Here is a 13,948-nt window from a genome sequence, read left to right as displayed (position 1 = left end):
GAAAACCAATGGTAAAGAGAAAATATTAAAAGCAGCCATAGGGAAAAAAGACATATAAAGCAGAGGAATAAGGAAGACTATACATGAACTTATCATACACTATGCAAACCAGAAGACTTAAGTTCTTTAGAGTACTAAATAGAAAAAAATCTGTTCATCTAGAATTTTTTACACTGCAGAATGTTCTTCAAAAATGAAGGTAAATAAACTTTTTCAGACTTATCAAAATTGGGGAGAATTTATTGTCAACACATCTGTCCAACAAGAAATGTTTAAGGAAGCTCTTCAGACAGAAGGAAAATGATGCTAATTAGAAATTTAGATCTATAGAAAAAAAGATATTTTTCCTCATTTTATAATTTCTTTAAAATGTAATTAGTTATCAAAGTAAAAATAATGGATTGTGTGGTTTGTAACATGCAGAAAAATGTATGAGAACAATAGTACAAAGCAAGAGAAATGGAAGCATATTTATCTAAGATATTCTACATTGTACCTAAAGTTGCAAATTATATGAAGATCAAGTGAAAGAAGTTAAAGATGTAAATTGTAAAACTTTGAGCAAGGTTCAGCAAACCCAATAGGTCAAATCCAGGCCACTGCTTATTTTTGTAAATAAAGTTTATTGTAATAGCTATGCCTATTTGTTTACATACTGTCAGTAGCTACTTCTGCTGCACAGTGCACTCTGTAGTTCAACAGAGATCTTTATGGCCCACAAGACATAAAATCTTTAATATCTTAGCCCTTACAAGGTTACCTGGGTGGCTCAGTTGTTGAGCGTCTGCCTTTGGCTCATGTCGTGATCCCAGGGTCCTGGGATCAAGTCCCACATCAGGGTTCCCACGGGGAGCCCGCTTCTTCCTCTGCCTATGTCTCTGCCTCCCTGTGTCTCTCATGAATAAATAAAGTCTATTTTAAAAAATAATAATATCTAGTCCTTACAGAAAAAGTTTGCCAACACTGACTGTAGGTAAACCCCTAAAAATATGAAAAGGTATGGTTAATGAGCCAATAGTAGAGATTAAGTATAATCATAAAAATAGTTAATCTAAAAGAGAGCAAGACTAGAGGAAAAGTAGAAGAAAGAACAGGTGGGTCAGTCAATAAAGAAAGAAGCAAGACATACACAAGTAGATTTATACACAACCCTACTGATAATGTATTAAATGAAAATAATGTACACACTTTAATTGGGCTGAGATTGGTGGGCACCTGGGTGGCTCAGTTGGTTAAGTGTCCAACTCTTGATTTCAGCTCCGGTCATGATTTCAGGATCCTGAGATTGGCCCTGCTTCTGGCTCCACTTTCAGCTTAAAATTCTCGTCCTGTCCCTCTTCTCTCCCTCACATTTGTGCAGTCTATTTCCTCTCTAAAATAAAAAAGTCTAGGAAGAGACTTATTTATTTATCTGAGAGACTTATCTAAGATTGTCAGATTAGATAAAATAGCAAGACTCAACTATATGCTCTCTGCAGAAAACCCTTTTCTTTTTTAGGATTTTATTTATTTATTTGAGAGAGACAAAGATAATGAGAGAAAGAATGAGTAGGGAGGAGAGGGAAAAACTGGCTCCCCACTGAGCAGGGAGCCTGATGCAGGGCACAATCCCAGGACCCAGGGATCATGACTTGAGACAAAGGCAGACACGTAACTGAGCCACCCCCTCTGTTGAACTACAGAGTGCACCCACATACCCCAGAAAACCCATTTTAAATATAGACATGAATAGGTTAAAAGTAAATGGATAAGAAAGGGTATAGCACAGAAACATATGTCTATACAAAGACTTGAAAGTGACTAATCATAAAAACTTTTCTCATAGTAGCTAGAGACTGGAAATAGTCCAAACATCAATCAGGAAAATGAATAAATCATGGTATATCCATACAGTGAAATACCACTCAACAATAAAAAATGAACTACTAATGCATGCAACAACACGGAATAATCTCAAAATCATTATACTGAGAAAAGTCAGATACAAAGTCTGTGCTATATGATATGATTCTAGTAATGTAAAAACTCCAAAAAAGCTAAATACAATCTGTATTGACACAAATCAAATCAGTGGTTGCCTGGGGATTAACTCAGATAGGAAGTGAGAATTTGGGAGAGTAATGGAAATGTTCTTTATCTTGGTTACTGTGTCAAAACTCATCAAATGTCTATTTAAAATAAAAGTATTTTATCTTATTTACAAACTATGCCTCGATCAAGGTTACTTTTAAAATGTACTGAAAGAATGTAGTGGAGGGGTACCTGGGTGGCTCAGTCAGTTAAATGTCTGTCTTCAGCTGAGGTCATGATCCCTGATATCACAGGTCCTGGGATTGAGCTCTGCATTGGGCTCCCTACTCAGTGAGGAGTCTGCTTCTCCTTCTGTCCCTCCCCCCACTGCTCGTCCTCTCTCTCTGATTCAAATAAAGTCTTTTAAAAAAATGTAATGTGAGGCTATTGTATATATTATAGGCCTTATAAATTTACTAGAATGAGCAAGGAAATAAGATGTAAAAAATTATGATTTTTTAATTTTTTTTAAATTTTTTATTTATTTATGATAGTCACAGAGAGAGAGAGAGAGGCAGAGACATAGGCAGAGGGAGAAGCAGGCTCCATGCACCGGGAGCCCGATGTGGGATTCGATCCCGGGTCTCCAGGATCGCGCCCTGGGCCAAAGGCAGGCGCCAAACCGCTGCGCCACCCAGGGATCCCGATTTTTTAATTTTTTAATAAATTTTATAAATAAAAATTATAACACTGAAAGTGTGATACATTTGGAATCTCCAGAAGATTAATCTATATATATTTCCTCTCAACTCTGCAATTTTGAGGGTTATGAATCCTTAGAAACATTGTAGAATTTATTTTTTATTCTTAAAAAGCTAATAAACATTATCATGTATATATCAAGCAGTGTGTTGTTTTAATTTTTTTTTAAGATTTTATTTATTTATTTGAAAGAGAGAGTGATTGAGAGAGAATACAAGTGGGGGCAGGGGCAAAGGGAGAAGCAGACTCACCACTGAGCAGGAAGCCTGACATCTGGCTGGCTCTATCCCAGGACCTCAGGATCATGACCTGAGTCAAAAGCAGATGCTTAACTGACTAAGCCACCCAAGTGCCCTGTGTGTTAAGTGTTTTAAATGATTTACTTATTCCTTGAAACAACTCTGTCAGTTAAGGATTAAATCTATCTTATATGCCATGAAAGTGTGGCCTCAGAGAAGTTATGTAATACGTCCAAAGTTATAAAGTCAAGATTCCATCCCAGATTTGCCACTAAAGCCTATTCTCCTTCACAGGCTAGTGCTAACTTACCATCTTTAAATCTTAGTTACTTGTGTAAAAAATTCTGCTTCAGAATTTATTATTTAAAAAATGCATATGAAAATTATTTCAAAAGAGTTATTTTATTTTGACATTTGTTTTAGTTACTAAGGCTTTGTAAATCAAGACTATTGAGGAAAAAGATAAGGAAATAGGAATTCTGTGCCGTAATGTAGAAAATCTTTTCAGTTTTATAGCTTATGATAATGTTTCCCTTAATAACTTTTGTTAGAAAATCCCAAATAGGGATCCTTGGGTGGTGCAGCGGTTTGGCACCTGCCTTTGGCCCAGGGCGTGATCCTGGAGACCCGGGATCGGGTCCCACGTCGGGCTCCTGGTGCATGGGGCCTGCTTCTCCCTCTGCCTGTGTCTCTGCCTCTCTCTCTCTCTCTCTGTGTGTGACTATCATAAATGAATAAAAATTAAAAAAAAAAAAAAAAAGAAAATCCCAAATGGTTGAGTTTTGGCTTCTAGCTGACCTGAGGATGATGTTCAAGAGAACATGGAAAGAATTGTTTTGGTTATGTTGTAATATATTCACATCATCTAAGAGAATACTGATTTATCAAGTACCCTGAAAATAATAATCTTCCTCAATAGAACTAGGGTTTATATTTACCAATACCAAAATCTTTACCTCAGATTCCTGGGAAAGTCTCTCCTTGACCTACTTAGAAGATAATCCTCTGCTTGGGTTTGGTTTGTTGTTGTTTTTTTTTTTTTTTTTTTTCCTGAAAAGTGAATTGTGTGATCCATATGATTGATCTTCCATAAGCCAGTTCTCAGAATAACCTTCAACAAAAGATGAAGGGCATATTCTTAAACCTTTGAAAACATTTTAAACCACATTGATAATAATAGACCCTATATAAGAATAGTAATAATGTAGCTTTAACTTCTAATGAAATCTAATTATCATATGATTACGGGTCTTTTTCATTCAGATGTGACAGTGGTGTATCAAAATGGGTTACCTGTGATATCTGTGAGGCTGCCATCCCGGCGTGAACGCTGCCAGTTCACACTTAAACCTATCTCAGACTCGGTTGGTGTGTTTTTTACGACAACTTCAAGAAGAGGATCGAGGAATTGACAGAGTTGCAATCTATTCACCAGGTACGGTCACATTCATTATTAATTCCCACCCAACCCTCATTTCACCCCAGACCACTTCTGCGTGCACACACACACACTGCTACTAAAGAATCCCACACTCTTAACTTTAGAACACATATTTTTTGCTGAGCAAATGTCAAGAGAGACAGTTATTTCTCTTGCAGTTCTCAAAATATAATTGTTCAATTTTAGAACTGTATATACACAGAAGTCTCATTCAGAAGCACCTCACATATAATGCCACAGGCAAAGATAAGCAATGACATTTTATGTTCTTGAACCTTTTATTATTATCCTAGGTATAAAATAAATTTTTCTAGTAGTTGAGATCTCATCTCTGGAGATAGAAATACTAGGACTTCTTTTTAGATCTTCTGCCTTTCACATGAAAGTTTTCAAAGTAAAGACATATGTGTTTGGAAAAGAATGTAAAATAAGGCACTAAAAAATTCCCATTTGATTTGACATCTGTCCTATTTATTTGAGTGCCTTACATTTTTTTCCCATTCTTCGAAAAATCTTAAACCTACTGAAAACATAAAAGACTACATAGGAAGTACCTATTTACCCTTGGATTTATCATTTATCAATTTACTACATTCTATACTTCATATAGTTTAAGTATACTTAATTCTCATCTTATCTAGTAATATAATTAGTATACCAGTATGGTGTATTTTGCTGACCTTAACATCTGTCCCTATTAAATTATTTGCAACTAATCAGTAATTATACTGAGAAGTACCATACATAGAAAGCATTGTGTTTTTTTCAACCAACTTCCATCATAGATATGACATCCATGCCGCTCTCCCAGTGACCCTATATTTCCAGTTAACATCTATATATCTATGTAATTGTTTTATTTATTCATGAAGTTCTGTTAGAAAAATATATTGTTAAATCTTCATGGACTTGAGGCCATAAAAGCAAAAAACCTCAGATAATAAAAGCTTTGTTTAGCATAGTACTTGGGAATGAGGCAAAAGTAAACTGGAATTTAAAAGAGAAGATATAATTTTTAAAATCTATTTTAAGGATTGCTTTTTCCTGATCATTCTTGAATAATTATGGACATATGGCAAGTTTAAATTTTTACATTTAAATTTTTCACAGATGGTGTTCGAGTTGCTGCCTCAACAGGGATAGACCTCCTACTCCTTGATGACTTTAAGCTGGTCATTAATGACTTAACGTATCATGTACGACCACCAAAGAGAGGTAAAAAGTAATCTTGATAAGGTCAGACAAATGTGGAAGGGCTTTTGGAAAGAACTTTGTTTTTTCATGGATAACCTTGACAAGTAAATGATCAACAAAACTGAAAGTCTTAGGTCCAGATAGACTCTTTTCATTGAAAACTCATTGAGTACCTCATACTTGAGTACCTGGTTAGTACACTGACTAAAACTTAGATACCAGAATGCTTTATTATGGGATATTATCATGCATTCACACACATTAATATTCTAAATGAGCTCCTTCCCTCTATTTTACCTTTTACAAGGTAAAAGTCATATTCTTCTAATAAAATTGTAGGGGGAATCTTTTTAAAATAAATTATGGACTTCTTGTCCTCTTAAACATTTGTAACAGGAATTAATCTTTTTTTTTTTCCTGATGGCTCAAGATCAGTAGTGTGAAAGTCAGTATAAAATAATAGTCCTTAGGAACTTCTGATGTATAATATTTATGCTTTTATATAAAAAGCGTATTTACCTCAGGTGCAAATTTTAAGAGGGTGCCCCCTCAAAAAAAATTTTGATTACCTCAGTAATCAAGATAAAATTTTAAGGAACTATTTTTTTAAAACCAAAGTTAATGCAAAACACCTGTGATGAACAAAATACCAAAATTTACATGAAGGCAATTGTATATTGATTTTTCTTTTTATCCCAGACTCTAAAATGGCTGTGCACAGTACTGATGCTAGAAAACTCTCTTAAAGTAGCCTTCAATTTGGATCTTTTTTGGTCATTTTTCTCTCTCTGCCATTGATCTTTATTGTTGCTTACTGCTATTGTTAATGCCACTTCCATTATCACTAGCCTCCTAGGATATCCCTTCTTTTCAATTCTGCTTTTGAGAATTGTGTCTAATATAGAGAATATTCTCCCTGAAAGCCTAAACATTGAATGCCTCCAAAATCTGATCCACATCTACTTTAAAGGTTTTCCTCCTTCCCCCTTACATGCTGCCTCCTTTACCTCCACCTTCTATTCCTTTGCTCTTTTCTGAACTGTGCCATTCTTTGCCATCCCAGTACTTGCTCACCTTTCTCTAAGGTGCCTTTTCTCTGTCTTCCTAACCTCCTATTCCTCATGTCAAAATTGTCAAGGTCAGCTTTTCCACGAAGGCTTTAATGATCCTATTTTTTCTATTCTTTTTGCTCTGACTCCCAGCCAACTACAAGTGACTCATCTGTTCTGGGAACTCTTCTTATTCCTCTTCTTTGTTAATGCTCAGACAGAAGGCGCTGTGATTTTGTGTTCCTCATTGTCTCAGGTGGTCATTCTGTATTGAGTGAAGTAAGTGAGTTAAGGTGGTAGCATTTTGGTTGTTCAGAAGCCAGATTCTCTTCTGTGTGTGAGCTAGTTGACTAGCTTAGAAAAAGTGTAGTGAATACAGCAAGAATGGAAAAGTGTCCTTGAAATAGTAAGACATTACTGAACCAGACTTTATCATGTTGGAATAACTGAATAATGTTTGTTAGCTATATACCAGCTATGCTAATACGTTTTTCTTCTTTGTTAGCTATATACCAGCTATGCTAATACGTTTTTCTTCTTTATTCCCTGATTTTTGAACTAGAATTGTTAGCTATATACCAGCTATGCTAATACGTTTTTCTTCTTTATTCCCTGATTTTTGAACTAGAAGCTCTCTTTAAAATAACAAAAGTACAGGCCTTAGTTTACTCACAAGATTGTTGTTGTTCTTTAAAAATGCTCTTTCTTTTCCAGCTTTATTGACATATAATTGATATATAACATTGTGAAGTTTAAGGTGTACAATGTGATGATTGATAGACTTTAATATTACAAAATGATTACCACAATAGGCTTAATTAACATCTTCATCACCTCACATAATTATCTGTGTGTGTGTGTGTGTGTGTGTGTGTGTGTGTGTGTAGTAACACTTAAGGTCTACTTTCTCAGCAAATTTCAAGTATACAATACAATATTGTTAACTATAGTCACCATGCTGTACAACAGATCCCCAAACTTACTCATTTTACAGTGGGAAGTTTGGCACCCTTTGCAGTCATACCATAATACCATACGATCCACCAATCCCACTTTTGGATATATATCAATGAAAATGAAATCAGGATCTCAGAGAGATATTTGCACTCCCATATTCACTGAAGCATTATTCATAGTAGTGAAGATATGGAAACAACTTAATTGTCTGCAGATGAATGGATAAAGGAGTTGTGGTATGGTATATACATATAATGGAATATTATTCAGCTGTGAAAAAGAAGGAAACCTGCTATTTGTAACAACCTGGGTAAACCTTGAGGGCATTATACTTAGGAATATTTTGTGTGTGTATGTGAATTATCCTGAAAGTTCACATTCTATTTAGATTTTCTATTAGTAAAATTTTATTTTATTTAAGAATTTATTCATGAAAGACAAAGAGATAGAGGCAGACACATAGGCAGAGGGAGAAGCAGGTTCCCAATGGGGAGCCTGATGTGGGTCTCAATCCCAGGACCCCAAGGTCACAACCTGAGCCAAAGGTAGATGCTCAACCACTGAGCTACCCAGGTGACCCTGTTAGTAAAAATTTAAAAGTTGATTAATATATCCTTACATTAGGTATAATAAGCAAGACAGTAAGCTTCCATATATTATGTTGTCAAAAATGAGAGGCTTTTGGGCAGCCCCGGTGGCTTAGCAGTTTAGCGCCGCCTTTGGCCCAGGGTGTGATCCTGAAGACCCAGGATCAAGTCCCACGTCAGGCTCCCTCTATGGAGCCTGCTTCTCCCTCTGCCTGTTTGTCTGTCTGTCTCTCTCTCTCTGTCTCTAATAAAATAAATAAAATCTTTAAAAAAAAAAAAAGAGGCTTTTAATCAATGATTAATTCTAAACAGCCTGTCTAAATTCTTTATTTTCAGAGTAAGAAATGAATGTTTTAGGTTTTTAAATAGGGTTATTCCTGAGCTGAATAATAAAAAGTAAAGATAGAAACTGAAAGGGGGAGATATATTTGATTCTCTGGTAATCAATTTGGCAATCTAACAACTCTTTGCTTTATCTACATCTCAGAATTGTAGAATACTACTTAGCTTCCCCAAAAGTCAGTTAGGATATGAAGTTTGTGGGGCACCTGGCCACTCATTTAGTGCAGCATGCAACTCTTGATCTTGGGGTTAGGAGTTTGAGCCCCACATTGGGTGTAGAGATTACTTAAAAATAAAATCTTCTGGGAAATGAACTAGGGGTGGTGGAGGGGGAGGAGGGCGGGGGGTGGGAGTGAATGGGTGACGGGCACTGAGGGGGACACTTGACGGGATGAGCACTGGGTGTTATTCTGTATGTTGGTAAATTGAACACCAATAAAAATTAATTTATTAAAAAAAATAAATAAAATAAAATCTTTATTTAAAAAAAGGAATATGAAGTTTGCAAAGGTTAAAAGTTTATAATTCATGGAATAACTAGAAATTGAAATGTGAAATTTGGTAAGCTCAATGACACTGGTGTAGAATTTTTAAAGTATCTTCTTTTTAAGGATTAATTTGTTTATTCCACATAGAGCGTATGAGTCGGGGGAAGGGCAGAGAGAGAATCTCAAGCTGACCCCCTGCTGAGAACAGAGCCCTTCACAGGGCTTGATCTCACAACCCATGAGATCATGACCTGAACTGAAACGAAAAGTCCAACACTCAACCCAACTCAACTCAGCTGAGCCACCCAAGCACTCCTAAAATATCTTTTTAGCATTTAAAACATTTTCACACATCATAGTTCTCTTATCTCTGTTATTAGACAATGAGAGATTATGCCATTAGATACCATTTCTCGCAGGAGCTCAAATAATACTGTTTCAAGTCCGTAAACACTTTTCCCCAAACTTTTAAAACATAGTAAAAATCGGGCAGCCCTGGTGGCTTAGCGATTTAGCACTGCCTTCAGCCGGAATGTGATCCTGGGAACCCGGGGTCAAGTCCCACGTCGGGCTCCCTGCATGGAGCCTGCTTCTCCCTCTGCCTGTATCTCTGCCTCTCTGTGTCTCTCATGAATAAATAAATAAAATCTTAAGAAAATAATAATAATTAAAAAAAAGAAACCATAGTAAAACTCAAAAATGTAAGAAACAACAAGTGTTGGTGAGAATGTAGAGAAAAAGGAGACAGGCAGTTAAAAATAATTAAAATAGTTGAATAATTAAAAATAGAAGTACTCGGGACAGCCCCAGTGGCTCAGCGGTTTAGCGCCTGCCTTCCACCCAGGGCGTGATTCTGGAGACCCAGGATCGAGTCCCATGTCGGGCTCCCTGCATGGAGCCTGCTTCTCCCTCTGCCTCTCTCTGTCTCTCTCTCTCTGTCCCTCTCTCTGTCTCTCTCTCTCCCCCCATCTCTCATGAATAAATAAATAAAAATCTTAAAAAAAAAAAAAGAAGTACTCTACGATCCAGTAATCACACTATTGGGTATTTACCCTAAAAATACAAAAACACTAATTCAAAGGGATACATGCACCCCTGTGTTTATAGCAGCATTATTTACAGTAGCCATATTATGGAACCAGCCCCAGTGTCCACGTAGATGAATGGGTAAAGAAGATATGGTATGTATGTATGTGTGTGTACATATATATGCACACACAATGGAATACTATTCAGCCATAGAAGAAAATGAAATCTTGCCTTTTACAATGACATAGATAGAGCTAGAGAGTATAATGCTAAATGAAATAGAGAAAGACAAATACCATATGATTTCACTCATGTGGAATTTAAGAAAAAACAAATGAACAAAGTAAAGAGACAAACTAAGAAACAGACTCTTAACTAAAGAGAACATGCTGATGGTTACCAGAGGTAAGGAGAGTGGGAAGATGGATGATACAGGTCATGGGGATTAAGGACTGTACTTGTTGTGATGAACACCAGGTGTTGTAAGTGTCACTATATTGTTATAAGAATCACTATATGATTCACCTGAGGTTCACCTGAAACTAATATAACACTGTATGTTAACTATATTGGAATTAAAATTTTTTTATAAAGATCTTTTAAAAACATAGTAAAGAAAACCATTTTCTTTTGATGATACATAAAACAGATTTTAATTTTGTTTCTATCATATTATCTTCCTCTCCCTGTCTGAGGAAGATACTGCTGGCATCCAAGTTACCAGTCTTTTTCAGCTTCATCAAGAGAGTTGTTTGAATTTCTGTATTTAAGAAGGTTGGCAGTCATGCAGATGAGTAGGCATATTCCTCTTCTCCACATTAGAACTCTTTTATAGTGAAAAGGCTAAACAGAAAAGCAATTGAAAGTACTAAGGCTCAGGGATCAAATGATGAGGAGGAACACTAGGATTATATATACCCACGGAGCAGATGGAACAAATCTAATAAAAGAATTAATGAAGGAGAACTTTTCTAGGACAGTTTTTTAAGTTTTGAAATAGTTTTTTCTACTCACTGCCCCCCTCTCAACTTTCACTTCTCTCCTATTTTTCTTTTCCCTGTTGATGTGTGGCACTTTAGAACTAAAAATGCTGTATGTTGTGTACTAGAAAACCTGAACTTTACACACTTCCATCAGGCACTGAGGATAAAGGACGTATTGATAGAGGATCTAATAAAGGCCTATTTAACCTTTATGTGGGATTGACAGTCTGTAAGTATTACAGATACTTAAGTGTTAACAACCCTTGTACCTAACCTCAAAATTGAATGGAAAGAGGCAGAAAAAACCTGAAATGAAATCAAGGGACCAGGTCATAGCACTAAGTCTAGCTGGAAGCATCATTGCATTCTTTTGATTACCATAGCTATGGCTGGATTGCCCTCTGCCCACAGGATTAGAAGAATAACTGTTTTAGCAATTAGATTATTTTAAACCTAATCTAAATATAAAATAGAGGAAGGCCTATGGAAAGAGAGTACTTTAAAAGGTCTTTTATCTCAGTCCATGTTGAAATAATAATTAACTGCCTTTGACTTAGTATTGGGGAGGAAGAGAATATAATTTAAGTCACTGGTTGTTGAAAGTTATTGTGCTAAGGAGAATCATTTTGATTGGTACCACTAAGCCCTTTTCCCCATTTATCCATCCAGAGGCTACTGGAAACCTTGCTTCTCTCTTAATGATGTAAATGACTTGAGAGAAACGGTTGAACACGCAAACCAAATAAAAACAATAAGTACTTTATCAGAGACTCAACCAAAGTCCTTCTCAAACCATTCTAGTATCTAAGACTTTTAATACTCATTATGTTAACACATCTCTTTGCCTTTCTGTACCTTAATTTCCTGGCACTGATGTTAAGTGCAAAAACATTAAAAATTTCTAATTGCATTTGTAGTAAAGCATACACAGATTATCCAAAAGTGTTGTTGTTAAGCCATTAGCTTCTCTCATAATTTCATCTCCAAATATGTGGGCATATTTTTCTAGGTCAAAGGGTTTGAGGTTGATGTTTTCTTCCACCATGATAATACCTTGGAACCATGTTCTTCCTGACAAGAAAAATCTAACAAAATAAAGCCAATTCTCTTGAGTTTACTGGGGCTTTAGTAATTGGATATCTGTGAGATTGATCTATAAATTATAATTTTACAGTTTTTTCCATTGCTGTTAGAAAGTATCTGATTACACATTAAGTTTTTTTATTTGTTTAGAATAGATAGTGCATTCACAAAGTTCAACTCCCAAAATCAAAGTATATATGGGAAAAAGTCTTCTTTTCCTTGTTCCACATCCACCTTTTGCTGCTTCTGTACCAGGAAGCACTGTTTTTAGTTTCTTATGTTTTCTGACAGACATTGTTGATGCATTTAAGAAAATATAAATGCATAAATTCCCCCCCCCCTTTGTATGCAAATAATATCATTCATATATACATACATAGTATTTGTATCAGTCAGGGTTCAACTGGGGAAGCAGAACCACATAATTATTGTGGAATAAAATAATTGTTATAGGACTGAGTCAACCTTGTACAATTGTAAATGAAGCTAAAAAAGTAAGAGTGGATTCTGAGGAAGGTGATGGTGGAGTAGGAGAACCCTAGGCTCATCTCCCACAAATACAACTAGATGCCTATCAAATCCTCCTAAATACCTCAGAAATCAACCTAAAGACTGACAGAACAAACTCCACAACTAGAGAGAACAGTAGAGCATCTGGATGTCTCAGTTGGTTAAGCATCTGTCTTTGATTCAGGACATAATCTTAGGGCCCTGGGATGGAGCCCCACATCAGACTCCTCTCTCAGAGGGAGAGTCCTCTTCTCCCTCTCCCTCTGTCTCTACCCCTGTTCATGCTTGCTCTCTCTGTCTCTCACTCTCTCAAATAAATAAATAAAATCTTTAAAAAAAGATGAGGGGAGGGAAGAGGCTACATTGTAGATGGAGAAAAAGACATAACTGACTTTTGTAACACACAGAGGCAGGCAGAGACTAAGACAAAATGAGAAGACAGAAAAATTTATCCCAAATGCAAAAACAAGATAAGGCTACCGCTGGAGATCTAAGCAAAACATATAAGTAACATATCTGATGGAGAATTTAAAGCAGTGATCATAAGATTACTCACTGGGCTTGAGAAAAGAATGGAAGATATTATTGAGAACTTTACCATAGAGATAAAAAGAGTTAAAAGGGAATCAGACAGGGATGCCTGTGTGGCTCAGTTGGTTAAGCACCTGCCTTCATCTCAGGTCACGATCTCAGGGTCCTGGGTTAGAGCCCTGCAGTGGGCTCCCTGCTCAGCAGGGGAGTCTGCTTCTACCTCTCCCTCTGCTGTCCTACTTCTTCTGCTCATGATCTCCCTCTCCCTCACTCTCTCTCAAATAAATAAAGTTTTAAAAAGGAATCAGACATGAGGAGTGCAATAAACTAGATTAGAAACACACTTCAAAAAGAAAAAAAATCCAAATATATCACTAAAGAAAAAGAGCAAAACACAAAACAGAGAAAGACAAGAAAGGGTCTAGAAACTGGACTTTTATGTAATCTTAATCCTTTGCTATAGTATTTACTATAGTGTCAAATAATCTTAAATATGTGTCATTTAGGAAGTCTATGAGTGTATATGTAAGAAAAATATCTGGAAGTGGTAGACTGTCAAAGGGTAAATGGATCAAAAACTTAAATTTTGAAGAAGAAAAAATTTAAAAGTACTGAAATACAATCAAAACAGAAATATTTTTTGTAACCTTGGATTGAGAAAGAGCTTTCTAACTATAACATAAAACCCAGAAGCCATAAAAGACAAGATTGGTATAAAAAATAAATGTTCTACACAGCAGAAC

General features: G+C 36.0%; 1 protein-coding gene across 1 annotated transcript in view; it reads left to right on the top strand.

Moving 5' to 3' along the window:
• The window catches only part of MCU (mitochondrial calcium uniporter), a 195,121-nt gene that overhangs the window by 168,021 nt on the left and 13,152 nt on the right, over positions 1–13,948 (top strand). The window contains 3 exon segments of the mRNA XM_055325882.1: positions 4,275–4,384; positions 4,386–4,446; positions 5,563–5,667. Coding sequence (XP_055181857.1) covers positions 4,275–4,384; positions 4,386–4,446; positions 5,563–5,667 — 276 coding nt within the window.

The sequence above is a fragment of the Nyctereutes procyonoides genome, unplaced genomic scaffold (assembly GCF_905146905.1).
Source record: "Nyctereutes procyonoides isolate TBG_1078 unplaced genomic scaffold, NYPRO_anot_genome, whole genome shotgun sequence".
Lineage (NCBI taxonomy): Eukaryota > Metazoa > Chordata > Mammalia > Carnivora > Canidae > Nyctereutes > Nyctereutes procyonoides.
Note: the sequence above shows the minus strand (reverse complement) of the source record. Positions and strands in the feature narration are given on the sequence as shown.